Consider the following 23,763-nt stretch of genomic DNA (forward strand, 5'->3'; position numbering starts at 1 on the left):
ATTCCACATTCAAAACTATTATACAACTAATTGTGTTATATAATCAGTGATGAGCCTGGAAAAAGAGTGATGCAAGTGACCTCAGGGGAAGGGGGGCACCTAAGGTTTGATTACTTTTTTGGCACATTGGTATAATCCAATCACAGAAGCTCGAACTGAACTCCTGTAGGGATTCATTGAATCTGAATGTGAGTGGGATGTTCCAGTCTGCAGATTGCACTTCCATCATTCCCATCAAGACCCGTTGACAAGATCACAAGATTACACTTCACTCTCAGCTTATCACGGCAGCCTACACCACACTACTTCACTGTGTTTTACCATGGTACATCACACTGCACTTTACTCTGATTGTTCCATGCTATACCACACTGTATTTAATGTGTTTTTGCCATACAACACCATACTACAATGGTAGTTTTCTGCATTATTATTATTATTATTATTATTATTATTATTATTATTATTAATGAACCTTTATTCATGTTAGAAATATTGCAGGAAATTGCTGATTTAAATGTATGCAGCCCGGTATGTGTAGTATTATTAGTCAGCATGTGAGTAAATGCAAGAGCTGTTCCCTTGCAGGATATGCTTCTGCTTCTCCTTCCTCCACAGATTTAGCACTAGACAGATTAAACGTCACATAGTGATTCTACATCACACACAGTCTTGTTCTTTTTTACGTACAGGAGAAAACAGTACTTCAATTACAATAGTCTACAGTATATTCAAGTATGGAGCATGCTACACACAGCACACAGAACTCAGCAGACTGACACAGGACTTGGCCTGACTTTATTACCACTCCAGAAAATGCTTTCTTTCCCCAAGAGATCTTTAGAGGATTATGAAGATATAAAGCACAAGAGTATAGTTCCAATGAAGGAGGCTGGCTTGGGTTGTACAAGTTTGGCACCCTAATAGGTTTGGGGTTTTAATTGCTCCTTGTAGTATATACAGTACCCTGGCTGTAGGCCTATTCCACATATGGAGATTAAGTCAATGTGCCCTCAGTGTCACACAAATAAGTACAACATAATTATTACTGCCTCATTATTATCCACACATGCACTACTGAAAAACGAACACAAAGACAGCTGGTATAAAAATGCAAACATTTTAATATTCTCATAAAATACATTTAAATAGATATCTTAAAATCAATAACAAACACTATGATAAATACAAAAATATAATGTATTAAAAATATGTATTCAGTGCCTACAGGAAGCTGAGTTAAAAAAACAACATTAGCATGACACAGACAAAGAACGCATTAACATGTTAAAACATGATTGTTTACTTAGTAATGTCCCATGTGCATGGTGTGTGTGAGTGTGTATGGATGTGTGTTAGGTGGGGTAGGTCAATTATAACATAAAATATATATATATACGTATCAATAAATTAAGGGTTTTTCTTTGATTCTCAAGGTTTTGTTGTCAGTCTTTTAGTTTCCCGGTACGTGTCCCCAAACAGTTTCACTTACATCTGTGGAGAAGAAAAGAAAGACATATTAAAAGATATACAAAAGTAGGGCATCTAATAACACCTGGTAGATCCTAGTAAGAAATCTATATTTAGGAGGATTATGTAAAAAACTTCTACAAACAACATATAAGCAGTATTTATGATTACTCGAAATGGGTTCCTTCAGGTGAATGCACAAAGCTCTTTACCTGCAGGAGAACTGGTCAAAATGTTTGCTTTCTGTGGCGCAGATCTCATTGTTTAGGGAACACTGACAGCTGCAGTTTCTGTGGTTCATGGTATAATTCCTGGTACAGTTGTTTCCACAAACACAGTCACACTGGTTTTCATCAAACATCCGGGGAGGCCCGCAGTCTGACAGTTTGGTAACTGGAGAAAAGTCTGAAAAAAGGAGACAATATGAATACACTGATGTGGTTTAGGTTATACCTACCCAGTCTTAATTAAGAACCCAGTGTTAGGTATACATCACAAACATCTGACAGGCCCAATTTACCAGGCCTCTGTATGTAACATATATGTAACACTGAGTTAACATTGTTTCCTGTGTCTGATTTCAAGGGAAAGCATTTTACTTCTCAAATGTCAGATCTCTGACAATATATCAACTATCATGATACACTAAATAACTGGATTTTAAGTGGGTATATCAACACCTACCTGCTTGCTTGTTCGTGGAGGGATATGGCACACACTTCGATGACATGCAGTCCCAGATGAGGCCATTGTCACATAGCTTGTGTGGGCCTTGGTTCTTGAGTCCAAGAGTACATCTGAAACGATGGTGAAGATATTAAATTAAAACGCCATCAGGACCTACTGAAATGTAACTGAACCTCATAATATTGGAGTGATCCTGATGCCTGGGCCTTATAGTAATGTGGTAAGGTCACCGCACAAGGTTGTGTTGGAGAGCAGGGTTCAAATCTTGCTGTGGCTGGAACCCCCCAGGATGTTACATTGGTGTTAGCTGTGGGATTAAATTTACCTTCACTTTTGCTGGGATTCAGTTGCTAGACAGGATGCAATTTGTATCTCACCTGTTTCCTCGGTGTGGGCGTACGTGCCGGCGGATCACACTGGGCTCCATGCATTTACATTCGGTATGATTGGCTACCTTTATCAGTACTGGCTCAGGGTCTTTTCTTAGTGGTATTGAAAACGTGAAAAGCTGTGAAGAGATTGTGGGAAGATCAGGTTCTGTAACAGAGATATCAAGGCACTGGATGTACAGACACCACAATCCAAGGCTGTCACATCCTAAAATCTTAGTAGGGTGAATACATTTTATAAAACACAAATCGTGGTTGTTTTTGTTGATGAAGTTAATATTGCTACTGATGATTGGTAGAGCTTAATTTGTTTACAATGAGGTATAAAGGTACTCATACTCAACAATTAGCATTATGCAATAAAATAAATGAGAACACTTACAGTTTTATTAACGTAGGAAAAACTTGTGTTTTTACATGACATGCCTTCTTTGTTACAGCACCCACTGCACCTGAAGACAGACACACATGGGGGTTTGAAGAACATGTTTGTACTGGTGCCCAGTTCCTTTGCCACATCTACATGGGTTTCTCTGGGCATGCACTGTGTTTTCTGCCATTCATCGTCAATAACTGTTAAGGGAAAAATACATAAGTTGTTACTGATAAACACTGGTAAACACTGCACACATGACATGACATTGTCCATGGGGGAAATCAGGCTATCGCTAACAAATACACACACACATATCTACTGATAGATATCTTCCTAAAGTTATGCATACATATTCCTAGATATGTATATATACACACATGCACACACTGAATTATTTTTATTTATATACGTGTGTGTGTGTGTGTATGTGTACCTTTAAGAGCAAAGACAAAGAACCAAGAATACATCAACAGTTTGGTTTATAACTTGTTTATGACCTCTCTGACTTTGCGTACAAATCAGAACTTAAATCTTATGGTTGGACCATGGACCTCTTTTTGTATAAATATTTAGTCTAACATAATTTTATTTATTTGATATTTCTTCAGTTAATGAGTCAGCGACAAAGACAAATTAAATAAATGTAAGAAAATGCCTCTTCCTTGTGCCGGGAACCCTGCTCCTCTGCCTCACCTTTCAGGATTTCTAGATTGTAGGAAGCGGAGGCGTAGCGCGCGGAGCGGTGCGAGGCCGAGGAGGAGGTCCTCGACTCCGGGGAGGACAACAGCTGCTGGAGCTTCAGTCTGCACTTCCACAGCTTCCAGTCTGGATAGTCGGTCAGTTGCAACAGCTCCTCCAGACTCGAGGCAGAGCGAACCATCTCTTCCCATGCTTCCTGGTTCTCTACCTGCTTCTGAGGAATGAGGAGACAAACCACACGATCCAGATTAGAGGAGTATCTATTTGTATTATCTGTATGTGAATCCATTTACGTGTCTCACATCTGTTTTTATATCAACATATTGATTTATCTTGATATATTTAAAAATATCTAAAATATATGGTGTCCAAATGCCTAGCTGTTTCCTGTCAGTTGACTTACGAAACCTTCTACTACAATGCTGCTAAATGCCCTTGTCGTGCAAGGCAGGTAACAACTGACTAGTTAATCTGTTGATGAGATGTGCCAGAGACATCTGTGTAAACTATGTAAACTAGCAGCTCATAAACTATGATGTGTGTGCTCCTTGAGAAGATAAAGTCCAAAAATGATGCTGCTGAGAATCCCAACCCACGCAAGTCATGTTAAGGGCTTTCTGTAAAGTTCAAACACTTCCCAGGGACGGGACACTTCTGTCATCTTTAGGTACTGAGGAAAATATATCTGAGGTGATGTCACATGTCAAGAAGCGGTGCTGACCCCCACCTAGCCCCAGTCCAGAGTACAAAAGTTCTGCAGTACATATTCCTTAGTATTAAAAAGGTTTTTCAAGGACAGAAAGCATTTGAATATCACATCCTATATGTAATAGAAACTTGTGAAGGGAACTAATAGGCAGCCAATGATCCATAGCTTATTTCCATAAACCCTACAGCTACTGAAGTATGTTTCCTATAGTAAACAAACAGAGAACATTTCAGCAGATGTTTATAACATAAAAAGACGACCAATTCATTCATAACACATTCTCCAAGTCAACCATCTGCCATCTGCACTATGTAGCTCTCACATTTTATAGGTTGTCAGTGAGTGAACTTTCAGCTAAACACATGAACACTCTCTCGGAGAGCCGGGTGAATTCTGTCACTATAATTTGTGATCCACAAACACGAACAACAAAATTTCTCTCATTTCCACAAGGAGGCACCACCTTTCCAAATTAAACCAAATCCAGAGAGATTTAGGTATTATATTTTAAACACCCCATATCTTTTGATGAGGGGGAAGGAAAATCACTTGTACAGGCAAGTCAAAACTCATTTGATAAGGAACTAATATTGTATCCGTTGGTCATACAAGGAATTTCTGATGTAAGATAGGAAAGTTCCCACAAGTAATAAAATCACTCTGAAACGCTCTAGAAAAGTTACTCATAGAGCCTTAGGCAAACCTAATGTGCATTAACATATGTAAGGTTTGTTATCTAGGGTGTTTACCTTACTCCAGTCAGGCTGTAGCAGAGCTGTTCTGTGACCCAGCAATCTGACTGAGACTGTTGTGAATCTGAAATGCTTTGATTAAAGACGATATCAGGAACTGAATAAAATGAACCACTTGGGATATTTGTTTCTGGCAATAGATTGCAGTCTAGACACCAAATCATTATAAATAACCTTCTTACGAGCTGACTGTTGACGATCTGCAGGACCAAGAAATAGAAGCACCCATTCCTGTAATACATTATTTTCTGTTGTGATGAAATCTGGATTTCTGATCAGCGCTAGGCTTCTATTCTTAACCACCCAGCTAAGTAAATAATATTGTGGCATCATTTCATCAAAGTGAACGGAGAACAATATGAAGTTGTGGCAAACACAAATTTAAACTCCAGTTGTCAAAACAATTAATTATAAATACTAGAGTTTTAGAGAAACAATAGTCACAAATAACAGAATACAGAGACTGTTAAATACTCACTTTTCTGTAAGATCAAACATTAAAACACCTGGTGAATAAATTGTTTGTCACTCACGATTACTGGTTATTTTGTGCACTCAGCTTCCAAAAAATGTTTATAAGAGAAAGCCAATTAAATCCAGGAACACAGCAAAAATGACCATGATTAATTAGCCTATATATATATTTGAGATGTGACTGTAATGGCCCAGTAATTAATAATATACAAGTACAGGAGACATTATTTCACTGTCACCAGTACAACCTTAGTACATTGCCTGGCCGTTCAAATAGATGCTTTTAAAGAGATTACACTGTCCAAAAAAAGTGTTCCATTATAAAAATACCTGGCATGCAAAGGTCATATATATGTATGTATGTATGTATGTATATGTATATATGTATATAAAAACACAGATACTTAACAAGCAAAGTGATGCCAATCTGTGTAATGAACACTTGTTTATTTTGGAGGCATAAATAGCCCTGGCAGTAGATGAGTGGCTGTAATACACTGTGTTAACGCCCTTGTCCTCATGCGGCGTCTGGTGGGGGTATAATTTGGTCCAGTGGAACTGCAAGTGAGGTTTAACTTATTCCTGCGATGTCAACACTCTGTCTGTGGCAACTGCCATCCATGCAAGGAAAGTTGCATTTCTATGGGAGATTGTACCCCAGTCACAGACACATTTACATTTCAATCTGAATTACAGTTCTGCCACAGCCATGAACATCCCAAGGGATTAACACTTTGTGAATGTGGGTTGTGTCTGAGAGATCCCACTTCCCAGGTCATCCTTTAACACCCGGTGCCAGGACTGGGCTTCCCCACAGAGCAGGGATGTTGATGCAGTCCACACTCTGTGAAAGGTGGCAGCACAATTAATTCACCCCAACTACATACATATTACTACACAAGAAACAGATTTGGCTGCCTATTTATTCATGCGCTGCACAAGGTCCCAGTATAGTATCTGTATTTCACCATTTGAATTTCACCCCCTGCACAGACTTTGTTTTGTGTTTAATTATGTTTAATCATGTGTGTAAGGTGCTCTGTAAAAGTGTTTTAATTATAAAATGCTATACACAGTTGGAATTTAAAAGTATTGACACTTTTCATTTAAAAGAATGTTGTCCAGTGATTAATGCAGTTTTTTAGTACTGATTTAGCCACCAGGAATCTGTAGGCTGAGCTAAGACATCTATGTAACTTCTTTAGGATTTGATCAGCTCCCAGGGTTTTGCACGGCACACAGATGTTGGGATCTACAGCTGACCAATTTACAGTCACAATGGAAGTGAAAGAAAGGAAGACAGATCATATATAATGATTTCACATTTATGGTATTTTAATCATATTAGTAACCTACAAGAAGTGAGTATTTAGCAGTTCTGAAGAGATTTCAGATTGAACACGTGCCAGTTGTTTGTAAGAAAAGAGGGAGCAGAGTTTTCAACAGAAAAGATGCTTGCACCACATCATTATAAACCACCGAATAACGGGACTAATTAAACAGCATATGAAATTACAATTTTTTTCAAATGCATTCCCCACATGCAAGTAATCAGCCCATCTAACCTGGCTAAAAACCTAGCTGCAATTGACTCCATCTTACAAGCCTTGGCTTTGTGGAGAAGCGTCTGTCATCAATGAAAAAAGCTCATCTGTGTTTAATCACTAACAGCAGCTCTCCCGGAGAAGGCATGGAAATTTCCTTATGCAAGAGCTTGTCAATGCCTGTCCCCAGTCTGCAGCACAGCAGCGGGAGGCAGATACGACTCCACCTCTAACCAGACCCCCCTGCTGGGAGTGACAGAGACCCTGACACTTCACTGAGCGAAGCCTGTTTTTCAGTGGGTTTGGATTTCACTTCAGTGCGATGATTTTGCCGTGTGCTTGAACCTAGCAGGTTGCTGATGAGACACATCCTTCTGTCAACACATTTAATGACAAGCACAGACGCACGACCTGGCAAACGTCAGTGGCTACTAGTCCTCCTGCATATTTGCCACAGGCTTTCATTTAAAATATATATTGGTCCAAGTCTGATAATGTTTTAATGTGTTTTGTAAGAACATGTATAGTTCTGCTTTCTAATCTGGACCACCAATCACCACTAGTCACTATGGAAATAGTATAATTAACACAGAGGCTTTCTGTATATATTACAAGCATTGCACTTAAACATGATATTAACACTGTAGAGCATCATTAGTTTATGGTTATACTTTCCTAAAAACAGGGAATTAATCCTTGAATCATGGGAGACTCACTGCCAAGTTGCAGCTGTTGATTAAAATGCAGAGTTCAGAGTATGCCGCCTGTTTTACGGTGCAAAAAATCCTTTCATAAACTGAATCTCCTCGAAGGGGATAGGATTTAATGTCTCATACAAAATAGTAGGTTATAGATATTGTTATTTGTGTTTTTCTCCATAGTACACAAACTGTTCAAGGTACAGTGAAAATAGACAACACCTTTTGTAGAATCTCTTGGCATCAATCTGCTAAAAGCCTCCCACTAAGACTTCGAACAGCTGTGACCAGGATGTTGGCCGTGACCAACACCAACTGTGTTTCCTTCAAGCCACCTGTTGAGCAACTCCAGAGTAAAACCCTCAGGACACAGAAAGGACTGGGAAGCACATCTCTGAACTTAGAGAAGATCCCCATTACATCTTACAGCACAGTTAATACAAGTGCCATGCATACCATAACACAGCTGTGCCGTGAACACTTCCAAATGACTTTGTGCCATTTTATAACAGATAACCGTGAAACAGAGTGCTTAATAATTGGCACCGTTACAAGTGACGACATCCCCCTTTGAAAATGGCTTGTCTTCAGGGTTAGGGCCTTCTCTTTTTGGCTGGGAGATATGAGCAGGAAAGATGAAAAACTACTAGTCTGAGCCCCACAGAGGGACATATTGGCTGCACCTGCACAGATGTGTTATTTATATTCTTATTTTTTTCCTATTCAAACACATAAAACTATCATTTAGGATTCTTCCTTCATTTGTAAAACATGCATGTTTTTTATGTTGGCATTTTTTTCAAACTATTTATATTTTTATAGTGAAGAACAAGATTATGTTCCATAATTACTAGATGATAATGGGTGTTGAAAGGGCGTGGAAAGAAAATAAAGCAATGAAAAAACCTAAGGAAGTTATAGTCATCATTTACCCGGGAGGAAAGCCTCCAAAACAGATGGAAACTTTCATAGATTAAGCTCTGACAGGAAAGGCTGTTATGCATTATTAAAGTTGTCAGTAGACAGTAGCGTTTGCCTAATTTACCTCACCCACCTTGTAGTAACAGGAACTCTCTGATCCCTTCAATATGTAAGGGTGGGGCAGACTGTTTCCAGTTAAATGAGATGAAGCATATGGCCAGATAAGCTTTGGAGTTTCCCACTGCAATTTATTCTTGAGTCTATTGGCAACTAACGAGAAAAAATGCAGAATGTGTGGGAGAATCAACGGGTGACTTAACATTTATGAACTTCAAAAGCTCTACCTCAGGCTACGAGCAGGTCTACAGAAAAGCATTTACCGACTTGCCCAATTTGCATAGAAAGCGTAACAGTCAATTGATTTAGTATGTGTGAAGGATAAAATCAGACACACCTTGTGTCTTCTTTAAATTAGTGGATTAATTAATAAGCCGAAGGCCAAAGATAAATTGCATTTTTTTTTTCAACAATTTCATTTTTTTATGTTGAATTTTAAAATAATTCAGCTTTGCAAAGCATGCAGTTGTCAGATACTCTAAACCTGGTAGCTTAAAACTGCATTTTAATACTAGTAATGTATTGTATTATTATTATTATTGTTTTTATTTTTCTACACATTTTAAGCGCCACTGTAATCATTCTTAGTCTCTTTGGTACTCATGACTAGTTTTTTTCCCGCTTGAGTCTGTTACTGAAGAAACTGAAGGACCTCTGTGCCAAGAAATATTTGTGCCAAACTAACAATCTGTGCTCAGAAGCCAATCTTATGAACAGGTGATGTTTTTGACATGTTAAAACCAGCACTGATTTTATAAATTGTTAATTTGAAATATCAAATGGTTCAAGGAACATCTGAGGTCAGATTTGAATAATGCACCATACCATATTAACACAAAATACATATACTACTGCTAAAAAGGTGTATTTAACCCACACAAAATTCACCTAAAACAAAGCAACAAACAAAAACAAAATCCCCAAATTGTTAAGTTAGACTTACATTAATATAACTCCTGCTACAAATCATAATAGTAATAATAGTGTATATATAAAAACCTACCTTTGGAGAGTTATGATTATCAGTCCCCTGCATTAGCCGTACATATGAAACCACCAACAGATGCATTAGGATACACAAGTGTATCTTCATTGTTCCTTCGATATCCAGCAATTATTCTGTAGCAGGACCAGTCAGACAGGCATTATATTGCTTTATAGATGAAAGCTTAACCTAAACAAATCTTCTTAAAATTGGCAAATAACTAGTTAGCTTAGAAAAGTATGCATTAGAATGCACCGACCTTTCAGTCCTAAAATTAAAACTAAATAAAATAAATTAATTAAATGCAAAATACAAAGGGTGAAAAAAAGGATTTCAGAAATAGAGTAAGTTGATTAAGAAGGATATTGAAAACTGTGGATGGTTCTGATGAAGTGCAATATTGAAATCAGGATCTGAAAGCTCAGTAAATCTCTTTCAGAAATGAAAAAGTGAAGGTTGTAGCCAACATGCTCGTTTTCAGTCATGCAAAGCTAGCACTCTCCTCATTTACAAAGTACGCGGCACTGACATGCTGGTTTCTCTTAAATATATCCCTGGTAGGTGATGCCTAAGTGTTGCTCCTGCTTTGCTTTTTCCTCGTTAGTGCGACTTCAGTCACCCAGGATTCTTACTTCGAATGTTTAATCCAATCTCCCCCTCATGCACAGACCTTGTGGATTCAAGTAGAAGCATGTGTTTCAAATGTGATCCAGACTTCAGCAGAGTGCAATAAAAAATCTGGCTCTAATCCCACCCCAAACCCTGTTCATCTCACACAGCCAATGGGAGCAGGCAATCTGACCGCTTCGTACTATAAGAGGTCATTCTACTAGAGGAGAAATGAGCCTGAAATACGAAACTCTGCCTCTGTGTGGAAGTGATTACTCTAAGCAGGAAGTATTCATAAAAGGGTTAATTACTTTCTTTAAATAAAAGTCACTATTGTACAACACACACACACACACATTTCTATCTGTCTAGTCATTTCAGCAAATTGATGAAAATGAATAAGTGATGTGTTGGTGGTTGTATACATATACTTAAAAATCTAAACTATCTAGTGCCTCCAGAATTTATATTTTTTTTTGCTGGTGTGGTTTATTTTCAAAAGATACAAAACTAAATAATCAATCCTCTTTACAGTAAAGTTCACAATCACTTTCACTACAGAATCATTCAACTAAAATGTAAAAGACAATCTCAAGTAGTCGCTGACAGATTTCTGTGGATCAGATTATGCTTTTCTCTACACAGTAGAACCCACAATAAGTAAAGTTCAAGTTCCAGCTATGATAATGTATTGTTTTACGTCTAACAAGCAATTGTCGAGTATGAGATTTAGAAAAGATCAACCACTGTTTATTTGTACAGCAATGCAAATTGTATTTGATTGATTGATTCATTATATGAAAAACAACTTCAGCAATATAACATCATATTTGATAGCAGTTTCAGGGGACAAATAAAGTCTTTCCAGCCACCGAATTCTTACTCCTATGTAGAAATACCACCACATTAATATATATATATATATATATATATATATATATATATATATATATATATGAGATCTGTTTCACCTTTGTAGACATAATTGCATAGCTTTAAACCACAATGTAGTGTTTAAAGGTTGAAAATCATCTTGTGAGTTACATAAGCATTTCTCAGTAACAATTACCTCAGCTTGAGGAAAACAAGCTATTCCTATTTCCACCATTAATCCTAAACAAACACGATTTGTTTTTCAGAGGTTGCGAATCTTGGATTCCCAGGTCTTTGCCTTTTCAAATCCATTGGTTCCCGACCTAAAGTCACTGATTGCTTGTGATATTTCTTCCTCTGTGTTCATCACAAAAGGACCTTGTGGAAAAGAACAAAGACAACACAGATAGAACAGCAAGAAAATAAAAGATTACTACAGGTTTAGGGTGCAGAGGTTCTCCAAACGTCAACAAGACAAAGTACCACAGGAATGTAGTCTTGGCTAATAAAGGTAAGTCTGGCATTATGGGCCCTGACTGCACAAGCATGTGTCTGAATGTGGAGATGATTCTCTCCATGCTTGACCACACAAGAACAGAAGTGATGCTCAATGGTCAAGACAATTTGTGCCACATAAGATTTCCCTCTGGAGGTTGAGAACCAGAAGGCACAATTTGAAGCAAAGAGGAAAAGAGATTTAAGTAATCATACTTGTTTCAAAGTAAGTGCACTCGATCCCAATAAGACTAAATTAATCAGAAATGTTAACACAGAGTACAAATGTTCATTTTGTAGGCTTACCGTGTTGGACAATTGGTTCCTTGATCGGTTCTCCTGCAATCAGCACAAAGTGTGTTACCACAGAGTCCTGTGAAAAGAAAGGATATCACTGAATTCTGTTATTATGAAATTATGCCTCCTGCTCCTTGATTTGATATTTTCCTTTATATTTTGCATTATTTAGGTCATTACTTTAATGAGTAAGCACTGTGACAAATCTGACCTTGTTTTCAAATTGCACGCCATCTCCATCATCAAGCACCACCGTATGATGGGGTTCAATTTTTCTCTGATCATCACTGGGACCTGCAAGGCAAACACAGCATATTACAAATGTATTTATATTTATGTATGTTTAATGAAAAGCAGTTGCACATATTCAGCACAATATTGTGTTAAAGTGAACTTTGCTATAGTTCAGGAATAAAAGGGTCAGGCTTTATCTCAATCCAGTAATGCTCTCTTCTCGCCTAAGATGCTGATCGCATCCATTTTGTATTTTTATTGAACCATAATGCAGTGTAAAAATATAGTCACACTACTGAAATACTGTAGTAAAGACCTATATAAAGACATGCTTGGTTTGTAACATCTGCAATTCCAATGGAAATTGTTAGGGTTATATTACCATTTGGATATGTTTATATTGTTCAGTGGATTTTTAAATATACTGTGCTTTTCATGGGTAATGGTTACTGGCTACACAGCTTGCAAAAAAAGCCAGAGCTCAAATGTGTTTGATGCTGACTAGTTCAGCTGGTTGTGGCCTCTGCTCACAGTGAGAACATTTAACAATATTAAATAATGATCATTTAACACAAGTATTTGCTTTAGATTTCATATGCATTAATACCCTGAGAATATATTATTCTCCTTGAAAAGCCATTTTACTATATAAAGTATATATGCCTACACAATCTATTGTAAATTCATGGTTATGTAATGCCCTACAAACACGTCCCTATAAATAAACCTCTAGCACAAAACCAGCGCATCTGAAACTACAATTTATTTCAATTATTCCATAATTATGAAGGATGATCTCTCTGTAATTTAAGTCGTTCCCCCAAAAAGCTGTCAAGTCATTAAGCTATAAACCACAGTGAAAGTGACATGTTGAAGTGCCTTTGTTAGTGATATCATCATCTCAGAAGTCTTTATTTCCTTAAAATAATAGTGAAATTAAAATAATAACATGAAATGGCTAGTTTTACAAAACAAAATAAAAAACTAAACAAAACACTGCGACTCATTTGCACAGCTGTAAACCTATGCAGCAGCTGCTCTGTGTTATATAAACAAACCTAGAAACCACATGCAAGTCTTGTTTTTTGTTTTGGTCTTTCTCTGTAAACCTAGCCATTTCACCTTTCGACAATAAATATACACACACAGACCTACAACTTACGAAAAATAAACACAAGGGAAAGGAAAACTCTGAACCAAGACTCTACAACTATCTAGTACCACCGACACCAGTGTGCTTTTTCAATTCGTTTTTGGCATTCTGACACCTGCATTAATAACTGGCACATCATGTGGTGTGCCGATAAGCCATGTGTGAGGATGTTGCCAATTCCAGTCCTGGCACTGCACAACAGCTGATCTTGGCCTCAGATCATTCGAGTGCAGTAAAACATAGCATACATGTGCCCTGGGTTTACCCCAGAGGGAACCACAAACAGAGCCAAATCAGCGAATTCACAAATCACAAGTAGGTGTGGCATTGTTTACCCTAAATTCCCTCTCCCATGTCCAACAGGTTGATAAGAATCCTGATTATTCCGTGTTCTTATAATAAATAACTCCACATTCTATACAATAACCGCATACACTGAAGACACTGAAGATTCACTTACCAACATGGACACATCCTGACAGTGTGTAGATAAAAGCCGTCCACCCTAAACATAAGTACATAGTTTCAGTTAAATACAAGGCAGCTGTGAACAACTCAAGCAAACGATTTATAAAAGACAGTTACTAGAATCTAGTTACCCGCTTACCTAAACCAGTCAATACAGTCACATTATTTGCAAAACAAAACGAGTACGTACAGGACACTGGATATCTGCTAATGTTTCTCAAATCTTAATTATAATATTTTCGGCCATCAAACATTGTAGGTCACTACCAAATTCTGATGCAACATTAAATATCAGATTGTCCGTTCTAAACCTACACTCCCAGGCAGTCTGTGCATGTGACATGAAATTAATTATTTCCACGTAAAGTGTGGTTTCCACTGTACCCACATTTGCACGGATTAATGCATTCCCTTCACTGACATGAGCTGATATCTCCTCATTGTTCGACAGAAACTATACTGTGCACACAACAAGATGATATCAAATGTTGCTTTCATAAGCTTTTCCAATACTGAAGTCTGTTTGGCTGTCGGCTTCACCCGATACCAGCACACACTGGTAATAACCTACCATTAGAAGAAATGGTAGGCAAGCTGCCCAGGGAGGAGCAAGACTCAAGCGGGAAATGAACCACAATTAGGGAAAAAACACCAGAGGACCGAGCCTCGTGCTTTAAAGGAAAACATTCCTCAGATTTCACGTAAAGACCTTAGGTTCCTTTGTGGATTGCATATCCGTAGTGGTAGGAGTAATTAGGATCATGAGATTGATCTCTTGGATTACATTTTTCACATAACTCGTATCTGTAGCCACATGAAATCGGCAAAACACACACGTCCTGTTTTGTTTCACTTGCTGCTGATGATATATCTTAAAAAAAAAAACAGGCCTCGTTTCTTTTTCATTCTGTTTTACCTTTAATGACAGAGAGGAGAACATGTGAAACGGCCATGGAATACGGTTTCATGTAACCGGCTTCGTTTAGGAAAATTGTAACTTTACAGCGGTGTGTGCCTACTGCCCTTTTAACTTGAGCTCTGGGAGTGTGTGAGTGCATTCACGCACACAAGGAATATATATTGAATTCACTTGACAACTTCTTGGGTGATGAAGAAGCGGGAGGGTCTTTTGAGTCTTTGGGTGGTGGAGGTCACAGTTACACAGCTGGGCTTGAGCACAATATGGCCTCACAAAGTCCTGGGAGGCCTGGGTTGTGTATTAACATTAAAACCCCTGGAATGAATTATGGAGATTCAATCACTTTAACTAATTTCATTTCCTCACCACAATGGCAATGGAAAATTTCATGGAAGAAAATTAAGTATTTCGTATGCAGAGGAACATTGTCTAAATAGGATAATTGTGTACTTTAAAGACATCTAATATTTACTGCACATATATGCCTTTAAGCTAACTGAAATATATTAGTGACTCTTCACTCGTAAATACCGAAAGCTGAGCTCAACCGAAAAGTATTTTAGAGAAGGAAATGTCTTATTTCACTGTTACTGGCAACAAATGTTGAATTTCGGCTTCAGCAAAGGAAAATAACATTTTGTTTCCCTCTATAAATGTATAAATGTTTTGTTTTCAGTGTAATATAAACGTGATACTTATGTGTTCCAGTTGCTAACATTCTTCCCAAATTTACCAAGATCACACTAGCGTGCACCAGATCAATTATAATCTGTTTTCCTTACCTAAGGGGACTGGTTGAACATGCTTTGCTGCAGGGTCCAGTTTAAAATCAAGGTACATGGTTGGGGTTCTTGTATACACTTTTGACTGAAAAGAAATTGGGAAAAATGTTATCTTTATCATAAAGGGTATGGGATCTATACACAGCCCACCAGGAAATGAGCTCCTGTCGGGTATTTCATCTGGAGAGTCTGAAAGGAAAGACCAGCGATGCATATTAGTTACCATCTTCATCTAATTGTGGGTTTTAGACTGTTGGCATTTTGAACTTCCCTCCAAGTGTAATTCCACCACACCTGTCAATAATCTGTAGAAGATACGGTGAAGAGAAAAAGGAATAACACTGGGCTTTTTTTATGAAGACTTTTCTTTGAAGCTGATGAACTTAAAACCATAGGGGTTACCCAATGCAAAATAATGTCAATATCAATATCCCATGGCAATCACACTGGAATGTTACACGTCAGTGCTTTACTATGCCTCTCAAACCCATTTCATCTGGAATACATTACACCTCCTCTCACCTGAAAGACGTGATCGTTCGCAGGACTCTGTGAACTGAAATAAACTGGGTGAACTGCATTAAACTCTGTGAACTACATTGCACTGGGTCTGCCCTCACGTAACCCCGGCAGACATTAAGATCTATATTGAAAACATAAAACTGCTTCCACTGATGTCTGTTCTGAATTTCCTACTGCAATCCATCAAGCAGAAACCAGGCTACTACAGCACAGAAAATGCATGGTGCTTTTGGATATGAGGGAACAATCCAGTGACAGGCCTATTAAAAGCAACTCAATGTTGACCCCTGTAATAATTCTGCCTGCAACTCCAAGATTAAACAAGTTTACCATTTGTTTTGCCCCAGAACTTGTTTTAATACCTCACTAGCAGGTTTTTCTTATAAATACTCTCCTTATCAAAACCCATTTTATCTCAGTCTCAATTGCATCCTGAGGAAAGAAATTAATATAACAACTCATGAAACAAATATGCAACTCAATTAGAGGCTTTAATATTTTTAAACTCTGATCAGGAACAAAAATCAGTTCCAGAAATAATAAAAATGGTGGAAAAGTTGAAGCTTGACCGTGCAAAAGATATAAAAGTTTGCAAGGGTTGTATTACATACTAAGTGTATATAACTGTTGGATCCTAGGCAAGAACATTCTTCAGGAAAGGTGGGTAAGCAGCACTGTTTTTTGTTCGTATGTTTGAAAACCTCAGTTTGAGGTAAGTGAGTTTGCTTGTATTTTATGATTTTACTCAAAGATACTGCACTTTAAGAGCCTCTGAGATTTATGATTTAACAGTTTGCAGGGAGATCCAGCGCAAACAACACTGACATCTGAGCTGTTAAGATTTTAAACCTGCATTGAGATGGCCTAAAGATCCTACATCTAATAAAACACTGACCCTCCTATACAATATGGGTCAACGTCCCAAAATAGTAATTCTTATGGTTGTGTTTAAATAATAAAAAGCTTAAACAAATGTAATAATGATATTATGGATGTTACATGAATGTATTTCCAAACATAGTTTTGTTGTAACATTTGACATTATGGTTACAAAATGGCCAAAGAAAACAATGCCAACATATCTCTATGTACTTTCTCTGTGGGCTTGCTGGTAATTAGACACCTTTCATTTGTAAGAATAAAATACAAAAAATAATAATAAAATATTCTGGAAATTGAAATGAGGCCACATACTCTCGCCAGCAGTAATTTCACAAGTAATTATATATGTATGTATTCAGTGTAAATTATGTTTTACTTGATTTTGGTTGGAAGCCCATTGAAATAAACTGTTCAAAATTTGTGTTTCCCAGTTCTGTATACCCTACTGAACCTCTTTCATCATTTGACTTGTGCTCACCCTGCCAAAAAGGAAACATCAACCAGTAAAGACTAGGAGCTGGACCATAAACTAAAATATTAATTTATAAAACACTAACACAATCTTTTTTCCATATGTCAGGCTTGAAAAGTTGAAAAGAAAAGAATATGTCGACAATGTAACAATATACACGTGGTTTCCTTTTAAACTAAGACATGTTTTACAAGAATCTGCTCATAAACTAGCCTGATAATAACATTGTATATTAGAATGTTCAAATTAACACAAATCTTGTTAAAAAATACAAGTTAAGAAAATACTTTAAGATATTATTCTAGGTTTTACTCTAAACAGAGTTATGATTTCCATGATACATCATTCCAGGAGTATTATATCACTGTGGAAAAAACACCATTACATAGTTTTAAAATATTATTGTTTTTCCCTCTGCAAAAAGCTTAAGACTTTTGTTATTTTCCAGTCCTTGGGGGGCCACAGTGTCTGCAGGTTTGTGTTCCAAAAGGAGATCCCAATTACTTAATTAATGTAATTATTTATACAGGTAGGCTTATCTAAAACTTTAATATTATATTTTTATAGCTGATCCCTTACTATTTGTAAGGACTCAAAACACTGAACCCACAGAACATTCCAGAGTCTGGAGAGAAGTGTTCAATTCATCCAGTTAATTGTTTAATTAGACCAATTAAGGAGCCAAGAGTTGCACTGGAATGAAACCCAGCAGACACTGTGGCCCCCCAGGACTGGATTCTGACACCCCGGTTTATTTTAGAAGATTTTAAAAATTCAATAAATAATTTCACTGTGGAGATGGATCTTATTAAGATTAGAGGCCAATGCAGGGGTGATGAATTGGAAAACATTGTACTAAAGAGCAAAAGCCCTGACCTTCTTTCCCAAAGCTTCGCCGGAGATCACAGTGATGGTCACCCCATTCTTGCTGGGTTTCGGGATATCTGTGCTCTTCAGTTCCTGATACTGTGGCTCCACCATCTTCTCTGAGCTTCGCAGGTTCACCCAGAGCTGTAGACCGTGGAGCGGCTCATCTGACACAGCCATTTCGGCGTGCATTACCCCTCTGCCTGCCGTCATCCACTGCAAATCAGTGGGAACAAAACGTTATAAATATTACTATTTACAAAGCATGAATTTACTGGAATTGTGTTAAACAGTTCTAGAAGCACGCGATGGCGACGCACTGCTGTCCGTTAGTGTCTACTTTGCTTCCGGTTTGCCCGAGTCTTTCCTTCATTCTTGTATACACTACAGCTGTTTTCCTTTGTTCCCTTTCCTTTTAAAATTAATAAGCAAAACGTCTCAAAATGAACACTTGATAGTGGAGCAGACAGGAAAGACAGACGCCTCAGGTTAGTCTGAATGGGGCAGAAAGATGTGAAATCATTAAATGCCCATAAAAATAATACACTTTCAAAACGGAAAATCTTTAATGACCCTCGAAGTACAGGACATCCTCTTCAGTTTAGCAGCTTTATAGCTTTACAGGTTTATAGCTGCGTAGAAGCAGTTGTGCTCTGGAGGAAATAAAATAGAGGGATAACACTATACTGTTACAGGATTGGTTATTTAATTCATTAGAAAGCTGTCTATTGTATGCTGCAAACAAAACACAACAAAACAAAGGGCTGAGTTCCAGTTGTATGAAGGCAAAGACTATATTAAAAACATCAATATTGGGTCTGTAATGGCAAACTTCCCATAAAAAAGCATCTTATGTTTACATAGTGATGTTGATGTGTAGTGTAACACTGTACATATATGTAGACAATACTTTTCATGTACCTGTAAATCCCCAGGCTTCAGCGTCCCACTGTGGCCACAGAAATCCTCATGAGCTGAAACGCCTTGTAACAGATAAGTGACCTGAATGAAGGTAAAAGAGTTACAAAATGTAATGTGTACTGTAGTTCAACTATACAAGCAGATGAGTAATAATTTAACAACATAAGTTGTTACATACATTACCAAGTTGATAAATATGTGTAAATGAACTGTATTAATTGTTCAGTACTTTCACCCAAATCGGTCCACTTAATGTAAAGTGTTGACATAGAATTGTATGCCATCAGTAAGACAGATAGTGGAGACTTTATAATACCCTAGACCAAAGTAATAATATTGAAAAAACTAAAATATTATTCAAACATTTACTACAGTTTGTGTATTTTTTGTCAAAATGCCCGTAACTAGGAAATTATTACAAAAATACAGCTGTTTATTTAGAGGAGAGTCATTTTGTGTGACTGTGGAATGAAATTGGCTGAACCATCTTGAAATCTGAAAGATTAATTGTATTGGGAGGCTGTACTGAAGTAAGTTAAGATAATGAAATGGAAAATATATCCCCAAGTAGAAGAGCTTTTGAAGATGGACGAGGCCTTCAGTCTGAAATAGTGCAGGGGAGAAAAAACTTTTTTAAGAGGGGTAAAAAGTACAAGATACAGAGGTACTTTACTTCTCCTGTGTAGTTCCTGAAAATCAAGTCTGAGATGTGTTCTCAGAATCGACCGATGGCATGGAAAAAGACTGACATTAAACATAAATATACTACACCTTTACTCATACAGTATACAAAAAACACAAACGAAATGAAGCACATGAAATAAAAATTCATCAGATTCTGCAATATCATACGTTAGAAAGGACTGAGACACAAATGATTCATTAGTTCAAGTTATGCAGACAAGCATTCCAAGTATGAAATTACACATACTGGTAATTCTTCACAGATGTTTGCTTATGAGATTAATTACAGCTGAACAACAAAATGCTGAATTTGGACCGGTCGGGTATTGTTTGCAAGATATTAAAACAGGATGCAATCTTTTCCCCCTGTTTGTGCAAATTTATTGCCCAAACACTGTGGCATAATCAGTCACAATTTTCTACAACCAAATTCCCCAAACAGTTCATGTCAACAAACTCATAAAATGTAACGTATGGGGAATTATTATACATCATGCAATTTAAGAAAGTAGAGTTTGAAATGTACTACATATAAATATTAAAACACTTCCTGACTGTAATGAAATGTATATTTTATAGATATGTTTTATGGAAACACTTCTACTGAACAGCAAATAGCAGATTCGGCGGCCTGGCCTGCGGCCCCGGCCACTGTTGGCCCTACAGAATGGGGACAGCATGTGGTCGGGGGGCAACAGCTGGCTCTGGCACATTTCCTGAGCTCAAACTGGGAGGAGGTTGTGATCTTGGGGACCTGTAACTGTGAATAATCATGTCAAGGTGATTACAGCCTGGGAGTTCTGCAGCACAAGCAGTGCCATTAAATTACAAATTGAAAACTGAGCAGTAAGTGAGATAAGAAGCAGTGCAGACCCTCTCTTTTAATAAATGACTTCAACATGCCCGTTCTTTTCTTTAATATATCTTATCGGAGATCTTGGCAAATTGGTTTGCAGCTTCAAAACAATAACCAGTTGGACTTTTTCAAGCGCCTTTACGCATTTACTTTTCAGCACCAAATTAAGCAAAGATGTTTAGATGAACACAGCTTCAAACAAAGCTTATTACGTCTGAACAAACGTCTCTCCATTAACACTTGCTCCATTAATCAGAAGTAATTTAAATTTAGGCACAGGAAATCATAAATCTATTCGATTATACACCAGGTCACAATGAACCAAAGCAAGGGGGGGACAATGTGTACACATTTAGGACAGATCTGTAAAACATGCTCCTTCCTTATTATGACATAACAATTTAGCAAAACTCGCACAAGGCCACTCCATACCACATTGTTTCCCTTTCTGGACACTTCTCCAAAACAGACATTAGAAATTGGTGTAAGACAGCAACTCCTTTCTCACAGACAAAAAAAAAACATCAGACATTGAAATAGGTGACAAGACAGAACAGGACAAGTTATGATTTAAGACGTGATCTTTAAAAAGACAGATTTCAACATTTTTTAAACACAAATTCCTTTCAACAATAATCACTGCAATTACATGAGAGCGACTTGTACCCCCTACTGGAAAACTCGAGACAGTGCACAACACCTCGCATCAGAGAAACCTAAAGGTATAGAACAACGCAAATTCATGCAATTCCAAGCAAAAAACTGCTTGATGACACACATTAATAAACACAAAAATATTTGTTTGAATCCTCAAGATACATGACACACTGAGCTTATGGTTTTCCAAAAGCTTGTCGAGTCTAATTTAATGAATTTATGATTTTGGAAGTAAAATGCACATTTATTGGTATTGAAAATACGAATACACAGCTGCATAGGATTTTGAATATGTAACATTTCACAACTATAAATATTAATATTAATAATTAATTTAAAACACCACAAAACACTTACTGTTTCAAAGCCTCTGTGTGGGTGGTCAGGAAATCCTGCAGGCTTGCTGACTTTAAATTCATCTAACATCAAAAAGGGGTCTAAATTCCTGAGCTGAAATCAAGTAGAAGATAAGGAATTTAATAGCCACTACTGTACAGGATGCCTATCTATAATATAAAGCAAAGTGGTTTACTGCCATCTACAACATGTTAGCATGAGATTGTGGATTAAAGCTGCTTATTCCTGCAACTATATTATGTATATACTGTATACTGTGTGTTGGGTGTGTACAACTTTGCCCAAAGTCTACACACCATATTAATAAAATAATAATATTGTATCAAGTACAGTTCACTGAGAAATATTTATTCAACTAAATTCTTAATGTAATGTTAGTGTGCAGCAGTAAGGCTGCGTCTGGCCTTTCTTTGCAGCATGCTAATGAAGTGCTTATGCAGATATCGTGTAACTTGGTCAACTGATTTGCTATCCGTGCGCACGTCGTTGAGAGCGCACAGCCTGCAGCACACGCCGGCTCGCTCGAGTGGCGCAGAAGTCCGCAGCTCTGCGCGTAACTGCTCTCGTCCACCAATGGGATCGGTGGGATCCTGCAGATCTGCGCAGAGCTGCGGACATCTGCGCTGCAGGACCGAGACGCGTCGAGCGGCTCCCACCTCTCTGCGGCCGATGCTTCTGCGCACTCGGGCCCCGACGCCCTCCGCCTGCTCCACACTCAGCACCGTCTGCACCGCCCTGCGCATCTTTCTCTTTTCTCTGCCCCCTCTTTTATATCTGCAGGTTATAGTTTGCTTTCTGAAATATATATATATAAAACGAAAGGCTTTTCCAGAGTCTTTACACTGACACACACATGTACCTTTAAAAAGGACAAATGGATGTCATTCAGTGATTACAAAAGAAACCCACAGAGTCAGCTCCAACTAAATACACATGTAACATGTCTTTACTTGTTAATTACATCATTTGAAATGTAAGTCTATTTGATTTGAATTCTATGCTTAGTAAAGCATGTCGGGTATATTTGAAAAAGGAAAAGGATCATCAACACAATCTGAATGCAAATGTCTCATTTAATTATTTGTTAGGTTTTGTTTTGAAGGTACAACCCCGCCTGCTGCTATGATCTATTTTTGGCATAGCCATCTCTCAAGTATAACACCGCAACCTCCTCCTTTCAATCATTTCCTTGTATCACTTTTAACAGAAGTACTTGCTTTTTTAACAGCAGCACCAAAACTTACCAAGTGCTTCCAGCCGCAGATCCGAATTGAAACTGCGCTCATCTGCCAATTGCCTTTCTCTGCAAGCTGCTTACACTATGACTCAGCATTTCCCCTGGTGTGTGTCTTTAGTTGCCACTTTGCATAATTTAGTTGCAGGTGCCTGTGGTCTCGAAAACATCACCTCCTGTCCTATGAATGCAACTTGTTGGCAATAGATTGTACATGTCATATGTATTCATGTTCATTAAATACCGTACAGACTGCATGCATTCATGGGCAGGAATACTTATGAGCTTTGAAAAACACCAGGAACGACTCATAATGAACTGTGTCAACACATCATGGAGATGTAGAAAATTAATATACTAAGATACAATAAATAAAAACGCCTTACTAGACAGCAGGCTTGTGTGACAGGACGTGTTTCATTTGCTGCTGCGTTCAGCTGCGCCAAAACTGTACTGGCGTTCTTGCAGCGCAGATTCCGCAGGTCTGCGCAATCTGCACAATCCCAGTGATCCCATTGGTGGAGGAGCGCAGAACCGTGCAGACCTGCGGATACCTGCGCTACAAGAACGCCAGCACAATTTCTATGCAGCTGACATCTTTGCAAAATACGGGTCCTGCATCACTGCTGTGCGACAGGCGTGGGTCCTACATGTATGCAG

General features: G+C 37.9%; 2 protein-coding genes across 6 annotated transcripts; both read right to left on the reverse strand.

Annotated features, from left to right (window-relative positions):
* Positions 1-1,106: 1,106 nt before the first annotated feature.
* On the reverse strand, positions 1,107-10,547 carry vegfd (vascular endothelial growth factor D). Of its 4 annotated transcripts, XM_066705835.1 has the most exons (8): positions 10,454-10,547; positions 9,840-9,955; positions 3,616-3,835; positions 2,929-3,119; positions 2,535-2,665; positions 2,155-2,267; positions 1,683-1,875; positions 1,107-1,494 (listed from the first exon to the last, which is right to left on the reverse strand). In XM_066705835.1, exons 2-8 carry the CDS (start codon positions 9,927-9,929, stop codon positions 1,485-1,487), a joined length of 948 nt encoding a protein of 315 aa, XP_066561932.1. In that variant the 5' UTR covers positions 9,930-9,955; positions 10,454-10,547; the 3' UTR covers positions 1,107-1,484. The 4 variants fall into 4 exon arrangements, with proteins under 4 accessions (XP_066561932.1, XP_066561934.1, XP_066561933.1 ...); XM_066705837.1 differs by lacking the exon at positions 9,840-9,955 and having other exon boundaries at positions 10,454-10,528; XM_066705836.1 differs by lacking the exon at positions 10,454-10,547 and having other exon boundaries at positions 3,616-3,832; positions 9,840-10,447.
* A 611-nt stretch (positions 10,548-11,158) lies between these two features.
* Positions 11,159-23,416, reverse strand: pir (pirin). Of its 2 annotated transcripts, XM_066705842.1 has the most exons (10): positions 23,114-23,406; positions 22,526-22,664; positions 21,870-21,962; positions 19,316-19,396; positions 18,404-18,610; positions 15,652-15,736; positions 13,943-13,987; positions 12,307-12,389; positions 12,105-12,171; positions 11,159-11,681 (listed from the first exon to the last, which is right to left on the reverse strand). In XM_066705842.1, exons 2-10 carry the CDS (start codon positions 22,610-22,612, stop codon positions 11,566-11,568), a joined length of 864 nt encoding a protein of 287 aa, XP_066561939.1. In that variant the 5' UTR covers positions 22,613-22,664; positions 23,114-23,406; the 3' UTR covers positions 11,159-11,565. The 2 variants fall into 2 exon arrangements, with proteins under 2 accessions (XP_066561939.1, XP_066561940.1); XM_066705843.1 differs by lacking the exon at positions 22,526-22,664 and having other exon boundaries at positions 23,114-23,416.
* Between the last annotated feature and the right edge of the window lie 347 nt (positions 23,417-23,763).

Source organism: Amia ocellicauda, chromosome 6 (genome assembly GCF_036373705.1).
Source record: "Amia ocellicauda isolate fAmiCal2 chromosome 6, fAmiCal2.hap1, whole genome shotgun sequence".
NCBI classification, from domain to species: Eukaryota; Metazoa; Chordata; class Actinopteri; order Amiiformes; family Amiidae; genus Amia; species Amia ocellicauda.